Genomic DNA, 26,019 nt, shown 5'->3' with positions numbered 1-26,019 from the left:
GGCCTTCCATCAGTCAGGAGGTGGCCCAGAAGTTAATTGACAGCATGCCATGGCATGTGAGCTAAGAATAAAATATTGTATTTCTCGAATGTGTTTATAGCGGCTAAGAAACTAAAAAAACATATACGCTTTCTTTCCTTTTCAGCAGCTCTTACCCCAGTTTCACTCGGATGCTTGTAATTATACTTCAGTATCCATAGTAACATCTGACAAAAATATCTAAAAAACACTGAAGCAGCAAACGGTGTGGTAATTAATATTGGTGTCACCTTTTGACCATGACTGTATAGGGGGGGGAATAGGTGAAATCATGGCATCAGTCTGTTTTGGTATTTTAACCTGCGTGTCCTGATCGCGTGTGGGTAGACAAAATCAACTTGTGCTCAATGGCGCGAGTGCGGTCTGGTCAGCATGTAAGTTTGTAGTCACCATCACATGCTGACCACATGCTCAAGTGTCTGACCACTCCAGTCGGTAGTAATGCACTGTGAGGTTGGTTGTCTACCTCCATGTTAAGTCCAAAGAAGAAAAAGAAGCCCGTAGGAAGGAGATTCAGTTCACAGTTTTATCTGTGGATTAATTGTCAGTGTAGAGGACCTTGTGCATTTCAAGTAAAATAACCCTGTGTTTATATCCCAGGATAAATGAGCTAACAGTAGCAAGCTAGCTAGCTAAATTGCCATAAATGTTTAATAATTTTCAACCTTCCAACAAATTAATACAAATTGGTTCAGAGTATGTTTTGATATTTCAACCTGCGTGTCCAGATCGCTTCTAGTGTGGGTGAACAAAATCAACGTGCTCGCGTCCGGTTTGGTCAGCATGTTGTAGTGCAATTAACGTACGGTTAAGTGTTACGTTGTGGCTTTGCCAGCATGCATCTAAAAACATTCGAGTTTGCCCCATCAAGATTTACATGCTAAAATCACCACGGGTACTATGACTCATGTTGTGGTACTCCGAGTTAGCAAAAATATAATGAGCATAACATTGTAGGTGGCATACATATCCAACAACAGGATAACAAGTAATAAATAAAAATGTCAGCCAGCGCAACGTGATGCAGTAAAATGAACAAGTTTTGTTTTGGGCCAAGTGGAAAGCTGTCCACACCGGCTGGTTGGCTATGTAAACAAAAAAAGCCCGTATCATACACAAACAGCTAGCTAATGGTCAGAATTATTCTAGCTCTTATGTTATGAAATTATAGAAGATTAAGATTATGATATTATATAACAATGTATTTCTAGATATTCCTTGGTAAATCTAGCTAAATTAAATTAACACCCACATACTTGAAATTAGCCACTTGCTACATACCTTACACATTTTGCAGTTCAGATGTACATCTTCTCTCTAGGTCAAAGATTCTGGGTTGTCGAATGGCATGTGAACTATGAAAAAAATATTTTATTTCTCAAATGTGTTTATAGCGGCTAAGAAACGGAAAAACATGGCTTTCTTTCCTTTTCAGCAGCTCTTACCCCAGTTTCACTACGGGACTTATAGCAAAGAGTTAAAGCTAGCAAATCTATTTATAACTAACCCTTCTGTCTGTAGTTGTATTATTTTCCTTGTCTGGGGAGCATTCAAGAACCGAATGCTGCTGTGAATAGATAGTATGTGTTTCTCCAATGAGCCAGACAACATAGATATTGACGTCAGAAATGACAGCTCACAAAAGATAAAGGCTAAAATATGTTTTATTCAACCTTAGTTTGTCTAGTTACACAGCACAGCAATATGTAACAGGCTACACATCAGCCAATGTATGATCCTTTGTAAATCTCAGAAACCATGCAAACCCACTCATTCTAAATACTAGTTGGACAGTGAAGTTGTAAATGGTAAACAAGGGAGAGATTGACATTACATGGTATTGCACTGAACAAGTTACAACAGAGGGGAAATTAGCAAAAATGCACAAGCATTAATTCTAGAGCATCAGCAGAGTGGTCACATTCAGGGGAACATAACGGACACCAAAAAGCATTACTGAACTCATTTAGACTCTGTTATTGTAAAGAGATAGGCAGAGGTAAATTCTGGCATCTAAAACACAACAATTAAATAAAATATTCTAAAAGACTACTATACTGAACAAAAATAAAAGCAACATGTAGTGTTGGTCCCATCTTTCATGAGCTGAAATACAAGATCCCAGAAATGTTCCATATGTACCAAAAGCGTATTTCTCTAATTGAGTGCACACATTTGTTTACATGCCTGTTTGTGAGCATTTCTCTCTGCCATGATAATCCAGCCACCTGACAGGTGTGGCATATCAAGAAGCTGATTAAACAGAATGACCATTACACAGGTGCACCTTGTGCTGTGGACAATAAACACCCACAATTTTTTTTGTTGTTTTGTCACCCGACACAATGCTGCAGATGTCTAAAGTGTTGAGCAAGTGTGCAATTGGCATGCTGACCGCTACCCAGTGGGTGGGCCTGGCTCCCAAGTGAGTGTGCCTATGCCCTCCCACTTGGTCATAGGACCACCTATTCCCAAGTGGGTGTGCCCATGCCCAGTCATGTGAAATCCATAGATTAGGGCCTAATTTATTTATTTCAATAGAATGATTTCCTTACATGAACTGTAACTCAGTAAAATTGTTAATTGTTGCATGTTTTGTTTATATTTTTGTTCAGTCTAGCTAAAAATGTAAAAACCTATAGTAAAATCACAACAAAAGATCAGTACTACCTTGAAACTATAACTTAATCGGAGCTGGTTTGTTTTGGTAAAGAAGAATGAGGTGAGGTATGAATGAATACTGCCTCTTCTATTTCAAGGTGTCAACAGGTCTTCCAGTGCACTGTGCAGTGTTCTGACTACACAATTATGGGGGCAGGGTGAGTAGCATTGCAGTTTGGTCAGTTTGTAGGTGTGTGTGTGTGTGTACATGTTTGGGGAGGGTGTTGGGCTTGTTTTTTGTGCCAGGAAAAGATTGGCATCAACTATTATTCCGGTCGTGTGTGTATGTGTATATATTGAAATAAATGTGTGTGTGTGTGTGTTCTCGCCTAGTTCACAATGGCAGACGAGCACATCTTGTTGATCCCACAGAGCCTGGATCCCCTGTACAGGTAGTAGTAACCCTAGAAGGAAGGAACAGGCAACAAGACATGAACACAAAATTACATGTCAAAACTTCTATTTGCACAATATGTTAGAAAAAAGGGTTCCAAAAGGGTTCGGCGGCTGTCCCCAGAGAAGCTATTTTAGATCCAAGTAAAATTATTTGGGGTTCCACGTAGAACCCTCTGTGGAAAGGAGCAGGTAATGGCGCCGGAAGAGATGGCTGCCGTTTTATGGTCCCCTAACCAATTGTGCTCTTGTCTGTTTTTTTCGCGTTATTTGTAACTTATTTTGTACATAATGTTTATGCCACAGTCTCCTATGACCGAAAAGAGCTTCTAGATATTATCAGGACAGTGATTACTCACCCCGTACCAGAAGATTTTTCCTTTAACGAGTCAGACGCAAAGGATTTACTTCAGACAATGCCCTAATCCCTGTCATTGGCATGAAAAGGAGACAGACATCAGGGACGTAGGTCTGGGTGCCTTGTAAGGAACCGACGACGAGTGGGTATTCTGCCTCTACCATCAGTCTTATTAGCCAACATAAAATCATTGGATAACAAAATAGATGCGCTACAAGCATGTACAGTGAGGGAAAAAAGTATTTGATCCCCTGCTGATTTGTACGTTTGCCCACTGACAAAGAGATGATCCTTCTTGTTTATTTGAACAGTGAGAGAGAATAACAACAAAACAATCTAGAAAAACGCATGTCAAAAAGTGTATAAATTGATTTGCATTTTAATGAGGGAAATAAGTATTTGACCCCCTCTCAATCAGAAAGATTTGACTCCCAGATGTCTTTTATACAGGTAACGAGCTGAGATTAGGAGCAGCTTGGTGAGAAGGTGACAACAGTTGGTGCGATTATTCGCAAATGGAAGAAACACAAAAGAACTGTCAATCTCCCTTGGCCTGGGGCTCCATGCAAGATCTCAGCTCGTGGAGTTGCAATGAGAATAGTGAGGAATCAGCCCAGAACTACACGGGAGGATCTTGTCAATGATCTCAAGGCAGCTGGGACCATAGTCACCAAGAAAACAATTGGTAACACACTACGCCGTGAAGGACTGAAATCCTGCAGCGCCTGCTCAAGAAAGCACATATACATGTCTGTCTGAAGTTTGCCAATGAACATCTGAATGATTCAGAGGACAACTGGGTGAAAGTGTTGTGGTCAGATGAGACCAAAATGGAGCACTTTGGCATCAACTCAACTCGCCGTGTTTGGAGGAGGAGGAATGCTGCCTATGACCCCAAGAACACCATCCTCACCGTCAAACATGGAGGTGGAAACATTATGCTTTGGGGGTGTTTCTGCTAAGGGGACAGGACAACTTCACCGCATCAAAGGGACGATGGACGGGGCCATGTACCGTCAAATCTTGGGTGAGAACCTCCTTCCCTCAGCCAGGGCATTGAAAATGGGTCATGGATGGGTATTCCAGCATGACAATGACCCAAAACACACGGCCAAGGCAACAAAGGAGTGGCTCAAGAAGAAGCACATTAAGGTCCTGGAGTGGCCTAGCCAGTCTCCAGACCTTAATCCCATAGAAAATCTGTGGAGGGAGCTGAAGGTTCGAGTTGCCAAACGTCAGCCTCGAAACCGTAATGACTTGGAGAAGATCTGCAAAGAGGAGTGGGACAAAATCCCTCCTGAGATGTGTGCAAACCTGGTGACCAACTACAAGAAACGTCTGACCTCTGATTGCCAACAAGGGTTTTGCCACCAAGTACTAAGTCATGTTTTGCAGAGGAGTCAAATACTTATTTTCCTCATTAAAATGCAAATAAATTTATAACATTGTTAACATGCGTTTTTCTGGATTTTGTTGTTGTTATTCTGTCTCTCACTGTTCAAATAAACCCACCATTAAAATTATAGACTGATCATTTCTTTGTCAGTGGGCAAACGTACAAAATCAACAGGGGATCAAATACTTTTTTCACTCACTGTATATCCTACCAACGGGCCATAAAACAATGTAATATCTTATGTTTCACCAAGTTGTGGCTGAACGACGACATGAATAACATACCGCTGGCGGGTTTAACACTTCTTCGGCATGATAGAACAGCAGCCTCTGGTAAGACCAGGGGTGGTGGTCTATGTATATTCGTAAACAACAGCTGGTGCACGAAATCTAAGGAAGTCTCAAGGTTCATGATAAGCTATACTCTACACCATTTACCAAGATAGTTTTCATCTATATATATTCTTCGTATCTGTCAATTTACCACCACAAACCAATGCTGGCACTAAGACCGCACTCAATGAGCTGTATATGGCCACAAACAAAACAGGAAAACGCTCAATCCAGAGGCGGTGCTCCTAGTGGCCGGGGACTTTAATGCAGGGAAACTTAAATCTGTTTTACCTCATTTCTACCAGCATGTTAAATGTGCAACCAGAGGGCAAAAAAAAAAAAAAAAAAAAGACTAGACCACCTTTACTCCACACACAAAGCTCTCCCTCGCCCGCCATTTGGCAAATCAGACCACAATTCCATCCTCCCGATTCCTGCTTACAAGCAAAAACTAAAACAGGAAGCACCAATGACTCAGTAAATAAAAATAAAAAAAGTGGTCAGATGAAGCAGATGCTAAACTACAGGACTGATTTACTAGCAAAGACTGGAATAGGTTCCAGGATTCTTCCGATGGCATTCAGGAGGACAGCACATCAGTCACTGGTTTCATCATTAAGTGCATCTATGACGTCGTCCCCACAGTGACTTTACGTACATACCCCAGCCAGGAGCCAAGGATTACAGGCAACATCGCACTGAGCTGCTTTCAAGGAGCGGGACTCTAACATGGAAGCTTATAAGAAATCCAGCTATGCCCTCCGACGAACCATCAAACATCAAATACAGGACTAAGATTGAGTCGTACTACACTGGCGCTGACGCTCATCGGATGTGGCAGGGCTTGCAAAACTACTACAGACTACAAAGAGAAGCACAGCCGCGAGCTGCCCAGTGAAACAAGCCTACCAGACAAGCTAAATTACTTCTATGCTCACTTTGAGGCAAGTAACACTGAAACATGCATGAGAGCATCAGCTGTTCCGGACAACTGTGTGATCACGCTCTCCGTAGCCAATGTAAGTAAGATCTTTAAACGGGTCAACATTCACAAGGTCGCAGGGCCAGACGGATTACCAGGACGTGTACTCAGAGCATACGCTGACCAACTGGCAAGTGTCTTCACTGACATTTTCAACCTATCCCTGACGGAGTCTTTAATACCAACATGTTTCAAGCAGACCACCATAGTCCCTGTGCCCAAGAACACTAAGGTAACCTGCCTAAATGACTACCAACCCGTAGCAGTAATGTATGTAGCTTTGAAAGGCTGGTCATGGCTCACATCAACACCATTATCCCAGAAACCCTAGACCCACTCCAATTTGCATACCGCCCCAACAGATCAACAGATGATGCAATCTCTATTGTGATATTGCAGAGCAGGCGAGAGCAGGCTGCAGTGCATCTGGTGAAGGACATGCACACTCGACCATCCACTGAATGACCCACTCCCTCCAAAAAGAGGTAACTGCACCACCCGGCTCCTGAGAAACAGCAAAGAACTGTCCTGTATTACTGCCTGTACGAACCACCACTCTACCCACTGCTATCAGACTATAATAACTCTAGCTCTTAAATGGTTCTTCCAAAAATTATATTTTTAAAACCATTTTAATATTTAAAATTTCCATCATGAAAAATATCCTGTAATGCTTACAATTGTTCAATATTTTATTTGTCACATATTATGCGTTATGTATTTTAAAATAGTTTTTTGCAGTTATTAGTAATGTAAATTTAGCATTTCTTCAGTTTAATCTTCCCACCTGGACAAAAGGAGCACCTATGTGAGAATGCTATTCATTGACTACAGCTCAGCGTTTAACACCATAGTGCCCTCAAAGCTCATCACTAAGCTAAGGACCCTGGGACTAAACACCCCCCTCTGCAACTGGATCCTGGACTTCCTGATGGGCCACCTCCTGTAGGCCCCTCCTCTACTCCCTGTTCACTCAGGACTGCATGGCCAAGCACGACTCCAACACCATCATTATGTTTGCCGAAGACACAACAATGGTAGGCCTGATCACCGCCAATGATGAGACAGCCTATAGGGAGGAGATCAGAGACCTGGCCGTGTGGTTCCAGGACAACAACCTCTCCCTCAATGTGATCAAGACAAAGGAGATGATTGTGGACTACAGGAAGAGGAGGACCGAGCATGCCCCCATTCTCATTGACAGGGCTGTAGTGAAGCACGTTGAGAGCTTCAAATTCCTTGGTGTACACATCAGCAAACTAACATGGTCCAAACTAGAGGTCGACCGATTAATCGGAATGGACGATTATTTAGGGCTGATTTCAAGTTTTCATAACAATCGGAAATCTGTATTTTTGGCAACATTTTTTTTACACCTTTATTTAATCTTTATTTAACGAGGCAAGTCAGTTAAGAACACATTCTTATTTTCAATGATGGCATAGGAACGTTGGGTTAACTGCCTCGTTCAGGGGCAGAAAGACAGATTTTCACCTTGTCAGCTCGGGGGATCCATTCTTGCAACATGTGACAAACAGTTAACTAGTCCAACGCAATAATGACCTGCCTCTCTCATTGCACTCCACAAGGAGACTGCCTGTTACGCAAATGCAGTAAGCCAAGGTAAGTTGCTAGCTAGCATTAAACTTATCTTGTAAAAAACAATCAATCATAATCACTAGTTAACTACACATGGTTGATGATATTACTAGATATTATCTAGCGTGTCCTGTTTTGCATATAATCTGACTGAGCATACAAGCATACAAGTATCTAAGTATCTGACTGAGCGGTGGTAGGCAGAAGCAGGCGCGTAAACATTCATTCAAACAACACTTTAGTGCATTTTGCCAGCAGCTCTTCGTTGTGCGTCAAGCATTGCGCTGTTTATGACTTCAAACCTATCAAGGCTGGCTAGTTAGCGCGCGCTAATAGCGTTTCAAACTTCACTCGCTCTGAGCCTTGGGTTGGTTGTTTCCCTTGCTCTGCATGGGTAACGCTGCTTCGATGTGGTGGCTGTGGTTGTTGTGTTGCTGGTTCGAGCCCAGGGAGTAGCGAGGAGAGGGACGGAAGCTATACTGTTACACTGGCAATATTAAAGTGCCTATAAGAACATCCAATAGTCAAAGGTTAATGAAATACAAATGGTATAGAGGGAAATAGTCCTATAATAACTACAACCTAAAACTTCTTACCTGGGAATATTGAAGACTCATGTTAAAAGGAACCACCAGCTTTCATATGTTCTCATGTTCTGAGCAAGGAACTGAAACGTTAGCACATATTGCACTTTTATGTTCTTCTCCAACATTGTTTTTGCATTATTTAAACCAAATTGAACATGTTTCATTATCTACTTGAGGCTAAATTGATTTTATTGATGTATTATATTAAGTTAAAATAAGTGTTTTTTTTCAGTATTGTAATTGTCATTATTACAAATATTTGTTTTAAATTTGTTTTTTATTTTATTTAAAAATCAGCCGATTAATCGGTATCGGCTTTTTGGGTCCTCCAATAATCGGCATTAAAATCATAATCGGTCGACCTCCAGTCCAAACACACCAAGAGTGTCGTAAAGAGGGCACCACGACAAAGCCTATTCCTCCTCAGGATACTGAAAAGATTTGGTATGGGTCCGGAGATCCTCAAAAAGTTCTACAGCTGCACCATCGAGAGCATCCTGACTTGTTGCATCAATGCCTGGTATGGAAACTGCTCAGCCTCCGACCGCAAGGCACTACAGAGGGTAGTGCATATAGTCCAGTACATCACTTGGGCCAAGCTGCCATCCAGGACCTCTATACCAGGCGGTGTCAGAAGAAAGCCCTACAAATTGTCAAAAAGACTTCAGCCACCCTAGTCATAGATTGTTCTCTCTGCTACCGCACGGCAAGCCGTACCGGAGCGCCAAGTCTAGGTCCAAAAGACTTCTTAACATCTTCTACCCCCAAGCCATAAGACTGCTAAACAGCTTTACAAATGGCTAGCCAGACTATTTGTATTTGCCCCCCCCCCTTTACACTGCTGCTACTCTCTGTTTATGATCTTTGCATAGTCACTTTAACTCTACCTACATGTACATATTACCTCAACTCACCGGTGCCCCAGCACATTGACTCTGTACCGGTACCACCTGTATTGTTATTTTACTGCTGCTCTTTAATCATTTGTTACACATATTTTCTTAACTGCAATGTTGGTTAAGGGCTTGTGAGTACCGTAATTTCCGAACTATAAGCCGTTACTTTTTCCCCACGCGTTGAACCTCGCCGAAGAACCCTTTTGGTTCTTGATAGCACCTTTTTTCTAAGAGTAGGTTTTATGCATGCATTGTAAACAAATACACTGTTTGCAACTCCCCACATAACTCCTTGTCATAGAGATTCACTGTGACAGCTTCCTCTTACCTGTTCTCCATAGTCCTCTCCCCAGCTGTTCTTGATGGCCCAGAAAGGCTTGCCTTGACCTGTACACAGAAACAACCAGACACACATGACTCACACATTCTGACTCATCAGTGTTGCCATTAAGCTAGGCTAATGTAAGGTAAATAAGTAGTCAGTCTCACGTTCTCCGTAGCCCACGAGCAGCACTGCATGGTCAATCATCCAGGGGTTGCAGAATATCTTCAGAGGGTGGGACACGCCCTTCCTGTAGAACTGAGGAGCAACAAGGAGAAAAGCAGGTGGGATTAGATAGATAGATACTAGTCAGTTCATTGTTCAGTTGTGTTTTAGTGATGCTAATTTAAGTATCAATAAGGTGCATACAGCAGTGAGACCTGTTACCTGCATTGCGAATGCGTTCAGGGCCACAGATACTGGTCCGTTCTCAGCCAGCCAAGCAGCGATTTCTAAACATAAAAAGGGAAGGAAACCAAGATTAACACATGAAGCCAACCCTCCTCCATCTGTAGCACATTGTTCAATCTTCATCCAAACCTTCAACCAATCATCTGTGCCACATTGTTCAACCTATCATCTGTGCCACATTGTTCAACCTATCATCTGTGCCACATTGTTCAACCTATCATCTGTGCCACATTGTTCAACCTATCATCTGTGCCACATTGTTCAACCTATCATCTGTGCCACATTGCTCAACCTATCATCTGTGCCACATTGCTCAACCTATCATCTGTGCCACATTGCTCAACCTATCATCTGTGCCACATTGCTCAACCTATCATCTGTGCCACATTGCTCAACCTATCATCTGTGCCACATTGCTCAACCTATCATCTGTGCCACATTGCTCAACCTATCATCTGTGCCACATTGCTCAACCTATCATCTGTGCCACATTGCTCAACCTATCATCTGTGCCACATTGCTCAACCTATCATCTGTGCCACATTGCTCAACCTATCATCTGTGCCACATTGCTCAACCTATCATCTGTGCCACATTGCTCAACCTATCATCTGTGCCACATTGCTCAACCTATCATCTGTGCCACATTGCTCAACCTATCATCTGTGCCACATTGCTCAACCCATCATCTGTGCCACATTGCTCAACCTATCATCTGTACCATTGTTCAATCTCCACCAAACCTTCAACCTATCATCTGTGTCTTTCTCTCTGTGTACGCTACCCACTCGGCTCTCTTTCACGCTACTTTTTTCAAAGTGTTGTTCTCCTCCCACTCACCGTTCTCATCCTTGGACAGCTCCACAGAGCTGTTGATGTAGGCGGTAACTTTGTCTGTGGTGAAGTCACAGCTCTGCTTGTTGCCGGTGTAGCTGTAGTCAGTCTCTGTCTCCAGACCACCCAGCTTCTCGATAGCTTCATATGCATTTGATGGAAGCCCGCCCCCACAGGCCTGGTCCACAGTATCACAGTCCACCAGCTCTGTGGGTGACAGGACATTGAACCAATCAATTCAAGGCTCTTATGGAGAAAGGGGAAACAGTACTGTTGTACAGGTAAGTGTATGATATCTACAAATGCTTGTGCTTACCTTGCTCAGAGAGAGACACTAGTTTGCCAGTTTTCGCAAACCACTGGCCCTCAATGTTTCCTGTCACCGAGAATGCCCAGCAAGAACCACACATGCCCTGCAATACAAACCACACACTCAGTCATACACACAGGCCTTACCTACCTCCACATTTTCCATGAAATGTGTCATATCTACAGTATGAATGAAAGTATGACTTTTGCGTACCTATAAATGTTTAGTGAACCATCAAAGCAGTCATGAATACTTTATGAATGCTATATAAAGCCTTAAGTTATTTGCCCGATCAGAAATACAAATCATACATACAGTGGGGCAAAAAAGTACTTATTCAGCCACCAATTGTGCAAGTTCTCCCACTTAAAAAGATGAGCCCTGTAATTTTCATCATAGGTACACTTCAACTATGACAGACAAAATGAGAAAAGAAATCCAGAAAATCACATTGTAGGATTTTTAATGAATTTATTTTCAAATTATGGTGGAAAATAAGTATTTGGTCAATAACAAACAAGACTTCTGGCTCTCACAGACCTGTAACTTCTTTTAAGAGGCTCCTCTGTCCTCCACTCGTTACCTGTATTAATGGGACCTGTTTGAACTTATCAGTATAAAAGACACCTGTCCACAACATCAAACCGTCACACTCCAAACTCCACTATGGTCAAGACCAAAGAGCTGTCAAAGGACACCAGAAACAAGATTGTAGACCTGCACCAGGCTGGGAAGACAATCTGCAATAGGTAAGCAGCTTGGTTTGAAGAAATCAACTGTGGGGGCAATTATTAGGAAATGGAAGACATACAAGACCACTGATAATCTCCCTCGATCTGGGGCTCCACGCAAGATCAAAATGATCACAAGAACGGTGAGCAAAAATCCCAGAACCACACGTGGGGCAGCTAGTGAATGACCTGCAGAGAGCTGGGACCAAAGTAACAAAGCCTACCATCAGTAACACACTACGCCGCCAGGGACTCATATCCTGCAGTGCCAGGCGTGTCCCCCTGCTTAAGCCAGTACATGTCCAGGCCCGTCTGAAGTTTGCTAGAGAGCATTTGGATGATCCAGAAGAAGATTGAGAGAATGTCATATGGTCAGATAAAACCAAAATATAACTTTTTGGTAAAAACTCAACTCGTCGTGTTTGGAGGACAAAGAATGCTGAGTTGCATCCAAAGAACACCATACCTACTGTGAAGCATGGGGGTGGAAACATCATGCTTTGGGGCTGTTTTTCTGCAAAGGGACCAGGACGACTGATCCGTGTAAAGGAAAGAATGAATGGGGCCATGTATCGTGAGATTTTCAGTGAAAACCTCCTTCCATCAGCAAGGGCATTGAAGATCAAACGTGGCTGGGTATTTCAGCAGGACAATGATCCCAAACACACCGCCCGGGCAACGAAGGAGTGGCTTCGTAAGAAGCATTTCAAGGTCCTGGAGTGGCCAAGCCAGTCTCCAGATCTCAACCCCATAGAACATCTTTGGAGGGAGTTGAAAGTCTGTTGCCCAGCAACTGCCCCTAAACATCACTGCTCTAGAGGAGATCTGTATGGAGGAATGGGCCAAAATACCAGCAACAGTGTGTGAAAACCATGTGAAGACTTACAGAAAACGTTTGACCTCTGTCATTGCCAACAAAGGGTATATAACAAAGTATTGAGACAAACTTTTGTTATTGACCAAATACTTATTTTCCACCATAATTTGCAAATAAATTCATTAAAAATCCTACAATGTGATTTTCTGGATTTTTTTTCTCATTTTGTCTGTCATAGTTGAAGTGTACCTATGATGAAAATGACATGTCTCTCATCTTTTTAAGTGGGTGAACTTGCACAATTGGTGGCTGACTAAATACTTTTTTGCCCCACTGTAAACATTTACAGTCGTACCTGTAGTCATCTCCAGTCTGTAAGACCATCTCTAAACCCGGTCCTACCTGGTTCTTGACGGGGCTGACTGCTCCATGCTCTCTCCAGTCCCAGTTGGGCGGGGCGGGGCCGCGGGGCATTACTGCAGGCTTCATGGACTGCTGGAGGTTCTGCTGGCTCAGCAGGGGGTTCAGGTACAGAGTCCTAAACTCCTCCTCTGGAGGGAGAGAAAAAGAGGGTAGAGGGAGGAGAGGATGAAGAGATAAGGATTATTCACAGTGTACAGCTGAGGAGTTGTACTGTAGCTTTGTGGAACTAGCTTAGAGCTCTGCTACCCGACGGGCCCCGACATTATACATTGGGTTAGGGCCGGGTAGGGTCTGTTTTTTCATCAATAACTAGGGTACGGTCAGGACTCGGGTGTCATTAAATTGATCACTAACATTTTGAAGCTGAGCCATTTGCTCATGCTCTGCTGCAGTAGTCATATCCGCCTAAGATCAAACATGGTGTCAGAGGTGTTTCAACCTCGTCAAATACAAGTCAGGAGACACTCAGAGTGCATGCAGAACAAGCTGCATGCAGGGAGTGAGTGACAGACAGAGGAGCAGCTCATGGATTAACTAACGGAGGAGGTTATTTCTGATTTGGGGTTTTGAGCCGGGGCTTAAATTTGGCAGAAGTAATCGGGCCATTGGTAGGGTGGGGCCTGAGCGTCATAGGCATGGGTAGGGATTAAAATCCATTCCTATGCAGGGCTCTAAATCAACTACGTAGAAGAGAAATTACTCAACAGATTAGCTCTCTTTGCAAGGGAACATGTTTTAAACTGTCACAGAATCACACACAGGAAGTGTTGTTGCTCCAGAGAGGGCAGATGGTGAGTTCTCCAGCACGCTCAGTGGTTGTTCTGGAATTGCTTCAGGCTTGTTAATCTGCACACACACACACCTGTGAGGTCGCTGAACTTGGTGACCCCGTACTCGGCTGTGCCCTGGTCCAGAGACTGGAGCTTCTCAGCGGTCTTCAAGTTCTCATGGAAGACACGCAGCCGCCGGTCAGCTTCTGTAGCAGCAAAGGTCAGACAAAAATGTTATGTTTAGATGTTTTACCGTCTCATCTGTGGAGGTAGATGGATGGTAATTGTGTAAAATGATGGATTGACATTTATCTCTCACCCTCTTGGCTGCTGTAAGTCCTATTGTATCTGACCATGAACTCTTTGAACTGACCCAGAAGCTCCACAGAATCCACTGACTCCTGTCACAAAAGACAAGTTGATTATTCACAAGTAAATTAAATATATACACATACAGAATAAAAGAGAAACTCAAAAACACACATACCACAAACGCTATGTTTTCTATTACCTCAACTGGTTTGGTGGAGATGGGCAGAAATTCAACTTTGTTGGTCTCAACTGGTTTGGGATCAACTGGAAACCAATGATCATGAAAAACAATTAGGATGTAGCTATGAGTATTTATACAGTGCCTTGCGAAAGTATTTGGCCCCCTTGAACTTTGCGACGTTTTGCCACATTTCAGGCTTCAAAACATAAAGATATAAAACTGTATTTTTTTGTGAAGAATCAACAACAAGTGGGACACAATCATGAAGTGGAATGACATTTATTGGATATTTCAAACTTTTTTAACAAATCAAAAACTGAAAAATTGGGCGTGCAAAATTATTCAGCCCCCTTAAGTTAATACTTCGTAGCCACCTTTTGCTGCGATTACAGCTGTAAGTCGCTTGGGGTATGTCTCTATCAGTTTTGCACATCGAGAGACTGAAATTCTTTCCCATTACGCCTTGCAAAACAGCTCAAGCTCAGTGAGGTTGGATGGAGAGCATTTGTGAACAGCAGTTTTCAGTTCTTTCCACAGATTCTCGATTGGATTCAGGTCTGGACTTTGACTTGGCCATTCTAACACCTGGATATGTTTATTTTTGAACCATTCCATTGTAGATTTTGCTTTATGTTTTGGATCATTGTCTTGTTGGAAGACAAATCTCCGTCCCAGTCTCAGGTCTTTTGCAGACTCCATCAGGTTCTTCCAGAATGGTCCTGTATTTGGCTACATCCATCTTCCCATCAATTTTAACCATCTTCCCTGTCCCTGCTGAAGAAAAGCAGGCCCAAACCATGATGCTGCCACCACCATGTTTGACAGTGGGGATATGGTGTTCAGGGTGATGAGCTGTGTTGCTTTTACACCAAACATAACATTTTGCATTGTTGCCAAAAGGTTCAATTTTGGTTTCATCTGATCAGAGCACCTTCTTCCACATGTTTGGTGTGTCTCCCAGGTGGCTTGTGGCAAACTTTAAACGACACTTTTTATGGATATCTTTAAGAAATGGCTTTCTTCTTGCCACTCTTCCATAAAGGCCAGATTTGTGCAATATACAACTGATTGTTGTCCTATGGACAGAGTCTCCCACCTCAACTGTAGATCTCTGCAGTTCATCCAGAGTGATCATGGGCCTCTTGGCTGCATCTCTGATCAGTCTTCTCCTTGTATGAGCTGAAAGTTTAGAGGGACGGCCAGGTCTTGGTAGATTTGCAGTGGTCTGATACTCCTTCCATTTCAATATTATCGCTTGCACAGTGCTCCTTGGGATGTTTAAAGCATGGGAAATATTTTTGTATCCAAATCCGGCTTTAAACTTCTTCACAACAGTATCTCGGACCTGCCTGGTGTGTTCCTTGTTCTTCACAATGCTCTCTGCGCTTTTAACGGACCTCTGAGACTATCACAGTGCAGGTGCATTTATACGGAGACTTGATTACACACAGGTGGATTGTATTTATCATCATTAGTCATTTAGGTCAACATTGGATCATTCAGAGATCCTCACTGAACTTCTGGAGAGAGTTTGCTGCACTGAAAGTAAAGGGGCTGAATAATTTTGCACGCCCAATTTTTCAGTTTTTGATTTGTTAAAAAAGTTTGAAATATCCAATAAATGTCGTTCCACTTCATGATTGTGTCCCACTTGTTGATTATTCACAAGAAAATACAGTTTTATAACTTTTTATGTTTGAAGCCTGAAATGTGGCAAAAGGTCGCAAAGTTCAAGGGGGCCGAATACTTTCGCAAGGCACTGTACAAACAATCCCGAAACAAATAAATGCACAAAGGTAACTTTAGTTCCACAGTTGAACCAATGACACTTACCTGCTGGCTGGCACTTCTGTTTGAGAAGGGTGGACTTGCTCTCCCAGGGAATGTCCCAGACCTCAAACACACATACCTCTGTCTGACAGTGAACACATCAGCGGAGAGAACATGGTTAGTGAGATAAACACCGGTTATTTTATTGGGCTATTGTGTTCATTACTCCTTTATAGACAGTATATTAAAACGTAATGTATTGTTATGTGCTCTAGGGAAATGCCTGTTTAAATGAATGAAATGAGCTGTTTAATCACAGGGGAATGGTACAGCACATAGGCCACATACAAAGGATATGTAGTGTAATGTTAACAATAAGAAGTCATTTCCTCTGTCAACAACAGTCCATTTCTGAACCTATACAGAAGTGAAGCACAGGAGTGAACAACACAAACACTTTGTTCCCTTGACCTTGGAGACATTTCTGATTAAGTTTCTGCTAAGTCATGAAAACAAATACAGCAGGTGGAACAAAGAGGGAACGGTAGCGGTCTGCTTGTGCACATAGCTGCAGTAACACTGTGTCAAATCCAAGTCATGAGAAGTTATTTATCTTGGTCACATGACTAGTGGAAGGGAAAGCTGAACAGACGTTTATAATAACCTACAGTAGACCCTGATACACACACAATGGCCTTGATACTGGGCACTCTTCAGTGTTGCCAGTTTATTTTTAATGAGTGGTTTAGGTACTGTCAATGTTCACCATTGCAAAACATTGGGGTTTCATTTGAGTTGATGAGGAGGCCTCTGATATTAGTTTAGCTGTACTTTCTCTGGAACCCTCTCTCTCTCTCCAACAACCCACACCGTTATCATCCTAAAACAGAAAAACAAACAGACACACACATACTGGCCTCACCTTCAGGTTGTGTTCCTCTGGGTAGAAGTCACAGATCCTCAGTCTGGCAGCCTTTTTACACTGGGTGTTACTTAGTTCCACCGTGATGCTGTATCGGATACCCTTCACCTGCTACAAGGCAGGAAAAACACAGTGAAGGTGGCCTCTTTGAATAAAGAAACATCAACTCTGCGGTTTTTGTTTTGCCATCTAGCATACCATCTAGCATACCATCTAGCATACCATCTAGCATACCATCTAGCATACCATTTAGCTCTGACGTCACTATGCTGGAAATGACAGGTCTCTTAGTTAGCTTGTCTGGCTGAGACAATAGGTTTGTTGAGACCAGTGTTGGGGAAGTTACTCTGAAAAGATAGTTTATCACGCTACCAATTACTTCACACTGAAAGACGTTAAGCTAAACTAAAAAGGTACCCTTAAGAAACATAGTTTACTGAACTAAAATTACCCTGGAAAAGTAGTTCATTACATCCAAACTACTTTGTGATAAATTATCATATGTAAATCTGAAATGTCAGACTACAAATTGCAAGAACAGATCACATGTTAACAGAATGTGTAACAGCCTATTAAACACAAACTGTTTCAAGTGATCATTTGGCAGATCTGATGCAGAAAAAGCAAGAAAATTCTTGCCTACTTCACCCATATTTTATTTTTGCAAAAAGAGTAGTGTGTAGTTCAAGTAGTTAGCTACATGGCAAAAAAAGTAGTTAACTACTTGAAAGCACTACCTTAACTACCACCAAACTACTGCAAAATGTAGTTTGATTAGTTGAGCCCCACATTTATAAAATAAATAAATAAAATACAAATGCTTTTTGGCATTTTTTTGGCTTCTTGGCATGTCACATATCATTTTGCAAACAATGTAAAAAAATATATATCATTGAGTTAATAAAGCCACATACAAACATGGAATTTTTTTGTTTTCCTGAGTAAGGGAGCTCCAAAATGCAGGTGTTTCAGCCTAGCTCCGTGCTTTCTGTGGCGGTGGCGCAAGCCAGCAGAAAATACGGAACGTTGCGCTGTGATTGGCTCAGTGTTCAGTCACTCATCGGGACACTACGTCACCGCCAAGTCTAAGGGTAGAGGTCGGAAATTCAAGCCCCTTGGATGCTGCCATACATTAGAAGTGCCCATCCAAGAAGGCTCAAGGTCATTGGTCACAGATAAAATAAAATCACGTTATAGCTACAGTAGCTTTGATTGGACTGATGATCATACTTTCAAAATCTTAGCTAGCAGTCATCATCATGAATCAAGTCGACAATCTACTGGCAAATACTTTTTAATCCTTGTCATATGAAGATAAATAATAAAGAGAAATTATAGATGAAACGCATCGGTGCTCATCAGCCATAAATATTACACAACAAGTTTGAAATCAACAATGAGTGGATTGGAAGGAATCACTGGCTAACTGCAAGCATTGCAATGCAATCATTAGCCTGCTGTTCAGTGGAGTGGCTGTGTTGTCCCAAGTCTAAGATTAAGGGTGTCTTTTCTTAGTTTAAAATTATAAATTTTCAACATTGGCCATGCTGTCAATGAACCATGCCATGCTCAAAACAACTCAACTCGGAACTGCAAAATCTGACTTTAGTGAGTTCAAGACAACTGAGAATTTGGAAAAACGAGTACGACTGGGTAAGTCGCTCTGGATAAGAGCGTCTGCTAAATGACTTAAATGTAAATGTAAATGAAAATATGTTTTGAACTTTCATCCAACTCTGAATTGTAAATCGGGATCTCTGGCCTCTTTCTAGAGCTACGACCTGAAGATCACTGACAGAGAATGCCCCCCCAGAGAATGCAGAGAATGCCAGACTAAATTTGCCCAAAAAAGGACCAACACGCCACAACTAGGGGAGTCCAAAAATGTCTTGTATGCTGCTGCATAAATTATGTAATATGCCAGAGAGATATGTATACTGTAGCTAAGAAAGTAATACTAAGTGTATGCTGTGTATTAAGCTGCTAGTAGCCCATGTGCCTCACCCTAATAATTCGGTCTATTTTTTCCTCTTAATTTCATGTACTGTTCTGAATTGGTGGTGCACATGTAGCCTGTTTTAGAGAAATGTAATCATCGAAAATATTGTAAGACCCTTTATTTATCCTACGGTTCTGACTTGGTGTACAGGCAGAACACTAAGAACGGCCCATGTTCTGAATTCTGTCGCTGTACATTTCAAAAGTGCAGATCAAATATTTATATTGACTACGTCCGTCCTAGCTCGCTCATTAAGGACTTAATTGAAATTACGAATTGCTTCTTATCTGCTTGTTATCCCCTTCTGCCATTGTTTGTACATCTCAATTATCTGTAGAAAGCACATTTGTTTAAACAAGTCAACAATGTTTTTTAAAGTCAGTAAATGAGGCTGAATGAATTGTTTCGCTGCCAGACAGGACTGAGCTGATAGCCTGTTTGTGGGCACAGTTTGTCACCGTTATAGTACAATGAATGTATTGTTTAGTGTTGTGGCTTTGCTGGCATGCATCCCACATTTATTTATTTTTGCCATGCCAAGATTGACATGCTAAAACTCGCCAGTGAATAGGAGTCATAGGACACTGGCATTATTCCTGTGGACATAAAATGTCATGTGGATATAGAGAGGCCTTACAGGCTATTGTCATTAGCAGTGGTGATTTTAGCATGTAAATCTTGGTGGGTGGAATGCATGCCAACAAAGCCACAAAAAAATGTGGGGCTAGGCCCCACCTGCCCTGAATGACGGGTCGCCACTGTTCATTAGGCAGTATGAATAGGCTTAGCTAACCATGTGGAAAACGTCACTGAAAGCATTGTTAAATATTAAGAGTGCTTGGTTGGGCTGCAGTAGAACAAATTAAGCGGAGTTACACATATGTCACGCAGTTCAGATGCACGAGCACAGGTTGGTGCGCTCTGACGTAGGCGGCGGTATTATCTAACGAACTGAAATCTGTGATGGCCTATTCGCCACATATTATGGCCTACAATCACAATGGACATAAACTTAATTGTAGGCTAATAACATGTAATTATTTACATAGCACAAATGAGATTATACAATAAACAAATATTCATTTTCACAAGACTGTAGTCTACCTGTTTACTGGCAGAGAGGATCTTGCTAACTCTGCGAACGTGCATCGCATTGGACCCCATGTTATATCGCTCTTCTGCAAACTTCAGTGCCTTCTTCAGACCTGGGTCATTTTCCGACAAACGGACGGCAGACCCGGGTGCCCCCATCAAAGGGCCATCCAAATCGGCCAGAACCGAGCCCAAAACCGCTAGGATTAGGCAAAGAAGAACAGGGTGGAGAAATCCGACGTCCATGTTGACCCGTCTGTTTGTAGAGCAGTAAAACTCCAACCGAGGGTGGACGGTGAGATTATAAAATGGGATTTTTGTTTTCCTAGTTACCTATCAATGCCACAACAAATCAGAAGACCGCCCCCAAATAGAAATGGTTACACAATGGTTACAATGGCGTGTTCGAGAGGATCAAACCCGCAATGTATCATGGGTAAATTCTGACTGACAGACCGATCTACAATAGTTAGTAATCATTGACGGGTGATTTGTAGATCAGTCACTCGGCAGGAGCCTGCAATCGTTTTGATGCTCTGAAACACGGCCATTGTTGTCTGAAACAACGACGGAACAATGGTGCGCGGAGCTACAGGGACTGGAAATATGCATATTACCACCCTCTGCATCCTACTGCTGCCTTGCTTCTGAAGCTCAATAGGGTTGGTTCTGATCAGTCCCTGGATGGGAGACCAGATGCTGCTGGAAGTGGTGTTGGAGAGCCAATAGGAAGCACCCTTTCCTCTGGTCTAAAAAAATATCCCAATGCCCCAGGGCAGTGTAGATTGCAGTCTTTCGGATGGGACGTTAAACGGGTGTCCTGACTTTCTGGGGTCACTAAATATTCCATGGCACTTATTGTAAGAGTAGGCATGTTAACCCTGGTGTCCTGGCTAAATTCTCATTCTGGCCCTCAAACCATCACTGTCACCTAATCATCCCCAGTTTGCAATTGGCTCATTCATCCCCCCTCCTCTCCCCTGTAACTATTCCCCAGGTCGTTGCTGTAAATGAGAACGTGTTCTCAGTCAACTTACCTGGTAAACTAAGGGTTAAAAAAGAAGAATAATAATAATAAGATATTAATAAATATAATATTTGAATTAACATCCATTCCAGAGACAAGAAATGGTGTAATATCATATTGTGAAGAGACTGGCTCAGACTTGGTGCCAAATTTTGAAATATTTCAACATCCAAAATATTACTCAACACCTCTGAAGTCTGTGATGAACTATTCCTTATGCAGATAAAGGAGAAATAACTTGTGCTGGTATGGGTGATACTGATATCAGTTTAGTGTTCTGTTTTGCCAGTTAACTGCCTTTATTCTTGTTTACCTCTTGTTTAATTATGGGTTATTTTGCAAATACAGGCCTTAGATTTTGAAGATAAAATATGAATTTAGATTTTTTTTAAATTTCACATCCATTTAAGTAAAGATGTTTATATATATATACATATGCTTTAAATATATACATATATACAGACCAAATAATTATTTTCCACCATTCATTTGAAAATAAATTCATTAAAAATCCTACAATGTGATTTTCTGGATTTCTTTTCTCATTTTGTCTGTCATAGTTGAAGTGTACCTATGATGAAAATTACAGGCCTCTCTCATCTTTTTAAGTGGGAGAACTTGCACAATTGGTGGCTGACTAAATACTTTTTTGCCCCACTGTATATACGTGAGTAAAACATTTAAACGTGTTAACCCTCGCAAGGCTGCAGTCCCAGACGGCATCCCCAGCCGCGTCCCCTGAGCATGCGCAGGCCAGCTTGCTGGTGTGTTTACAGACATATTCAATCAATCCTTATCCCAGTCTGCTGTTCCCACATGCTTCAAGAGGGCCACCATTGTTCCTGTTCCCAAGAAAGCTAAGGTAACTGAGCTAAACGACTACTGCCCCGTAGCACTCACTTCCATCATCATGAAGTGCTTTGAGAGACTAGTCAAGGACCATATCACCTCCACCCTACCTGACACCCTAGACCCACTCCAATTTTCTTAACGCCCCAATAGGTCCCCAGACGACGCAATCGCAACCACACTGCACACTGTCCTAATCCATCTGGACAAGAGGAATACCTATGTGAGAATGCTGTTCATCGACTACAGCTCAGCATTTAACACCATTGTACCCTCCAAACTCGTCATCAAGCTCGAGACCCTGGGTCTTGACCCCGCCCTTTGCAACTGGGTACTGGACTTTCTTACGGGCCGCCTCCAGGTGGTGAGGGTAGGTAACAACATATCCACCCCGCTGATCCTCAACACTGAGGCCCCACAAGGGTGCGTTCTGAGCCCTCTCCTGTACTCCCTGTTCACCCACGACTGCGTGGCCATGCACGCCTCCAACTCAATCATCAAGTTTGCGGACGACACTACATTGGTAGGCTTGATTACCAACAACGACGAGACGGCCTACAGGGAGGAGGTGAGGGCCCTCGGAGTGTGGTGTCAGGAAAATAACCTCACACTCAACGGCAACAAAACAAAGGAGATGATTGTGGACTTCAGGAAATAGCAGAGGGAGCACCCCCCTATCCACATCGACGGGACAGTAGTGGAGAGGGTAGTAAGTTTCAAGTTCCTCGGCGTACACATCACGGACAAACTGAATTGGTCCACCCACACAGACAGCGTGGTGAAGAAGGCGCAGCAGCGCCTCTTCAACCTCAGGAGGCTGAAGAAATTTGGCTTGTCACCAAAGGCACTCACAAACTTCTACAGATGCACAATCGAGAGCATCCTGTCGGGCTGTATCACCGCCTGGTATGGCAAATGCTACGCCCACAACCGTAAGGCTCTCCAGAGGGTAGTGAGGTCTGCACAACGCATCATCGGGGGCAAACTACCTGCCCTCCAGGACACCTACACCACCCAATGTCACAGGAAGGCCATAAAGATCATCAAGGACATCAACCACCCGAGCCACTGCCTGTTCACCACGCTATCATCCAGAAGGCGAGGTCAGTACAGGTGTATCAAAGCTGGGACCAAGAGACTGAAAAACAGCTTCTATCTCAAGGCCATCAGACTGTTAAACAGCCACCACTAACATTGAGTGGCTGCTGCCAACATACTGACTCAACTCCAGCCACTTTAATATTGGGAAATGATGGAAATTGATGTAAAAAATGTATCACTAGCCACTTTAAACAATGTCACTTAATATAATGTTTACATACCCTACATTACTCATCTCATATATATATGTATATACTGTACTCTATATCATCTACTGCATCTTTACATCTTTATGTAATACATATGTCACTAGCCACTTTATGTTTACATACCTTACATTACTCATCTCATATGTATATACTGTACTCGATACCATCTACTGCATCTTGCCTATGCCGTTCTGTACCATCACTCATTCATATATCTTTATGTACATATTCTTTATCCCTTTACACTTGTGTATATAAGGTAGTAGTTGTGGAATTGTTAGGTTAGATTACTTGTTGGTTATTACTGCATTGTCGGAACTAGAAGCACAAGCATTTCGCTACACTCGCATTAACATCTGTTAACCATGTGTATGTGACAAATAACATTTGATTTGATATATATATATATTTTAAAGCATTTCATATCTGGATTTCACTATTTGTCCTGTCTCACACACAGACCTTTGACATTCTGCTTTGTATTACACTTACAAAAGTCTGGATAATTACAAAATATGTAACGCACCTGTTTAAAAAAAGAGTCAAATAAATGAAAACGAAATACATATTAGATGTGCATAAGCCATTTGTTACTTTTTTACACAAAATTACAGTCCTCTCTTGTATTGTGTCATTACCACCACAACAAGCCATTTACATGAATAGTGACAGTGGAGAACATGGATGTCATGGAGCGAGATTGAAATGTTGATGCTAGGAAATGATAGAAAAAGAAAGATAAATATGACTTATCATAATATTTTTATTGTACGTCATTACCCCTTGTTAGGTTATCATTTCATCAAATGATGTTAGATTCTTCAAATGACCTTTTAACAATGTGCATTTAGTATATATTGTATGCTAGCTGCTCAACTGGAGTTTGCATGCTAGAATCCCTGCTATTTATGACCAAATACTGTAAGAATTTCATTCCCACCACATAATGAACTGTGATGGTAAGGACAGAATGTGGTGGTAAGGACAGAATGTGATGGTAAGGACAGAATGTGGTGGTAAGGACAGAATGTGATGGTAAGGACAGAATGTGATGGTAAGGACAGAATGTGATGGTAAGGACAGAATGTGATGGTAAGGACAGAATGTGATGGTAAGGACAGAATGTGGTGGTAAGGACAGAATGTGGTGGTAAGGACAGAATGTGATGGTAAGGACAGAATGTGATGGTAAGGACAGAATGTGATGGTAAGGACAGAATGTGGTGGTAAGGAGAGAATGTGATGGTAAGGACAGAATGTGATGGTAAGGACAGAATGTGGTGGTAAGGAGAGAATGTGATGGTAAGGACATAATGTGATGGTAAGGACAGAATGTGATGGTAAGGACAGAATGTGATGGTAAGGACAGAATGTGGTGGTAAGGACAGAATGTGATGGTAATGACACAATTTATTAGTTTATCAATTTTTACTTACCTTAATACCTGAAAAGACACACAAATTACAGTTATGATCATGGTTAAGTTGAAACTGAACACTTATTTGCTGAATAAGACCATTACATGTTGTATAATGTTAGGATGACTGAGTGATTTTGATGTCTATTCGTGTGATTTACTATGGTTGTTGCTGACTTTAATGATTTATTTTTATTTTCTGTAAGATGCCCCCTAAATAAACCAAAGGAGAGGACAAGGACATATATAAATAAAATCAAACAAGACCCTATAAAATACCAGGAGTATCTTAAGAAACAAATACCTTAAGAGAAAAGAAAGTGGTGAACTGAAACCCATCTCACAACTTTCCCAAAGGAATAAAAAGGAGACAATGGAAAATAAACCAAAGAAATGGAAGATCAACTATCCAGAAAATAGTGGTTATGAAGTGATACCTGTCAAGGAAAACACCACCACACTCACCTAACGTCTTCCAGCTACAGAATGATATGTGATTATTTTGGCCCACATACCATGATAATTCAACAGAGGCAGACAAAGCACAACCTTACACTTCAACCTGCACAGCACCAAGGCCATCTCCTTGCACAATACAGCCCATTGCAGACGTACATGAGGGACTGATTGGAAAGTGGTGTGTTGTGAAATATGAGGAAGACCCTTACCCTGGTATTATACAAGATGCAGAAAGCTGTGCTCTAGTCAAGACGATGAGTAGGGACCCAATCGATTATTTTGGCCAATGACAAAGGACATTGTATGGTACCAACCAGAAAATGTGCTTGGGCTTGTCCCTGAGCCTCATCCAGTGATGGCCCAGTCTGGGAGGAAATTTGCTCTGTCATTAAGCAATATAGAGCATTATTAAGGGCAAAACCTAATCTTGAGTGAGTACACACCTGTCTCATGAGTCTGAATCAATAGGCTACAGCCAGTGAACAATCATTTGTTTAATGTCAAGCAGTGTTTCCAACCTTTCTGCCTAATGCTTTGAATCCCAAAATGGTTCTAAAAGGTGCTTTAAGTTCTTGAGGCATGTATCATTGTGTTTTGAGGTTTTGAATGGTGTGTTCTAGATCTTAAATCAAATGAAACATGTATAACTGACACCATTCAAATGTTGTTTTATATGAAATGGCATTTCCAACATGCATATTGGCTACCCGGACTATCTGCATTGTGTCCCACCCACCACCCGCCAACCCCTCTTTTATGCTACTGCTACTCTCTGTTCATCATACAGTATATGCAGTCACTTTAACCATACCTACATGTAC

General features: G+C 42.0%; 1 protein-coding gene across 3 annotated transcripts; it reads right to left on the bottom strand.

Moving 5' to 3' along the window:
- Positions 1–1,685: 1,685 nt before the first annotated feature.
- LOC124011096 (cathepsin F-like) lies at positions 1,686–20,558 on the bottom strand. Of its 3 annotated transcripts, none has more exons than XM_046324103.1 (13): positions 20,150–20,558; positions 17,047–17,157; positions 16,188–16,269; positions 14,349–14,437; positions 14,181–14,259; positions 13,954–14,067; positions 13,071–13,219; positions 11,127–11,223; positions 10,817–11,017; positions 9,953–10,017; positions 9,733–9,823; positions 9,572–9,630; positions 1,686–3,104 (listed from the first exon to the last, which is right to left on the bottom strand). In XM_046324103.1, the coding sequence occupies exons 1-13, from the start codon at positions 20,381–20,383 to the stop codon at positions 3,030–3,032; spliced, it is 1,446 nt and encodes a 481-aa protein (XP_046180059.1). In that variant the 5' UTR covers positions 20,384–20,558; the 3' UTR covers positions 1,686–3,029. The 3 variants fall into 3 exon arrangements, with proteins under 3 accessions (XP_046180059.1, XP_046180061.1, XP_046180060.1); XM_046324105.1 differs by having other exon boundaries at positions 14,373–14,437; positions 20,150–20,557; XM_046324104.1 differs by having other exon boundaries at positions 14,181–14,262; positions 14,373–14,437; positions 20,150–20,552.
- Positions 20,559–26,019: the final 5,461 nt, after the last annotated feature.

The sequence above is a fragment of the Oncorhynchus gorbuscha genome, linkage group LG23, assembly GCF_021184085.1.
Source record: "Oncorhynchus gorbuscha isolate QuinsamMale2020 ecotype Even-year linkage group LG23, OgorEven_v1.0, whole genome shotgun sequence".
NCBI classification, from domain to species: domain Eukaryota; kingdom Metazoa; phylum Chordata; class Actinopteri; order Salmoniformes; family Salmonidae; genus Oncorhynchus; species Oncorhynchus gorbuscha.
Note: the sequence above shows the minus strand (reverse complement) of the source record. Positions and strands in the feature narration are given on the sequence as shown.

Excerpts from the sequence above, each read along its gene's own strand:
- LOC124011096 (XM_046324103.1), bottom strand. The coding sequence starts at position 20,383 with ATGGACGTCGGATTTCTCCACCCTGTTCTTCTTTGCCTAATCCTAGCG. Across the intron at positions 16,270-17,046 it reads CAGAGGAACACAACCTGAAG|ACAGAGGTATGTGTGTTTGA; the intron begins GTGAGGCCAGTA and ends GTTCACTGTCAG. Across the intron at positions 14,438-16,187 it reads ACAGAAGTGCCAGCCAGCAG|TTGATCCCAAACCAGTTGAG; the intron begins GTAAGTGTCATT and ends ATTGGTTTCCAG.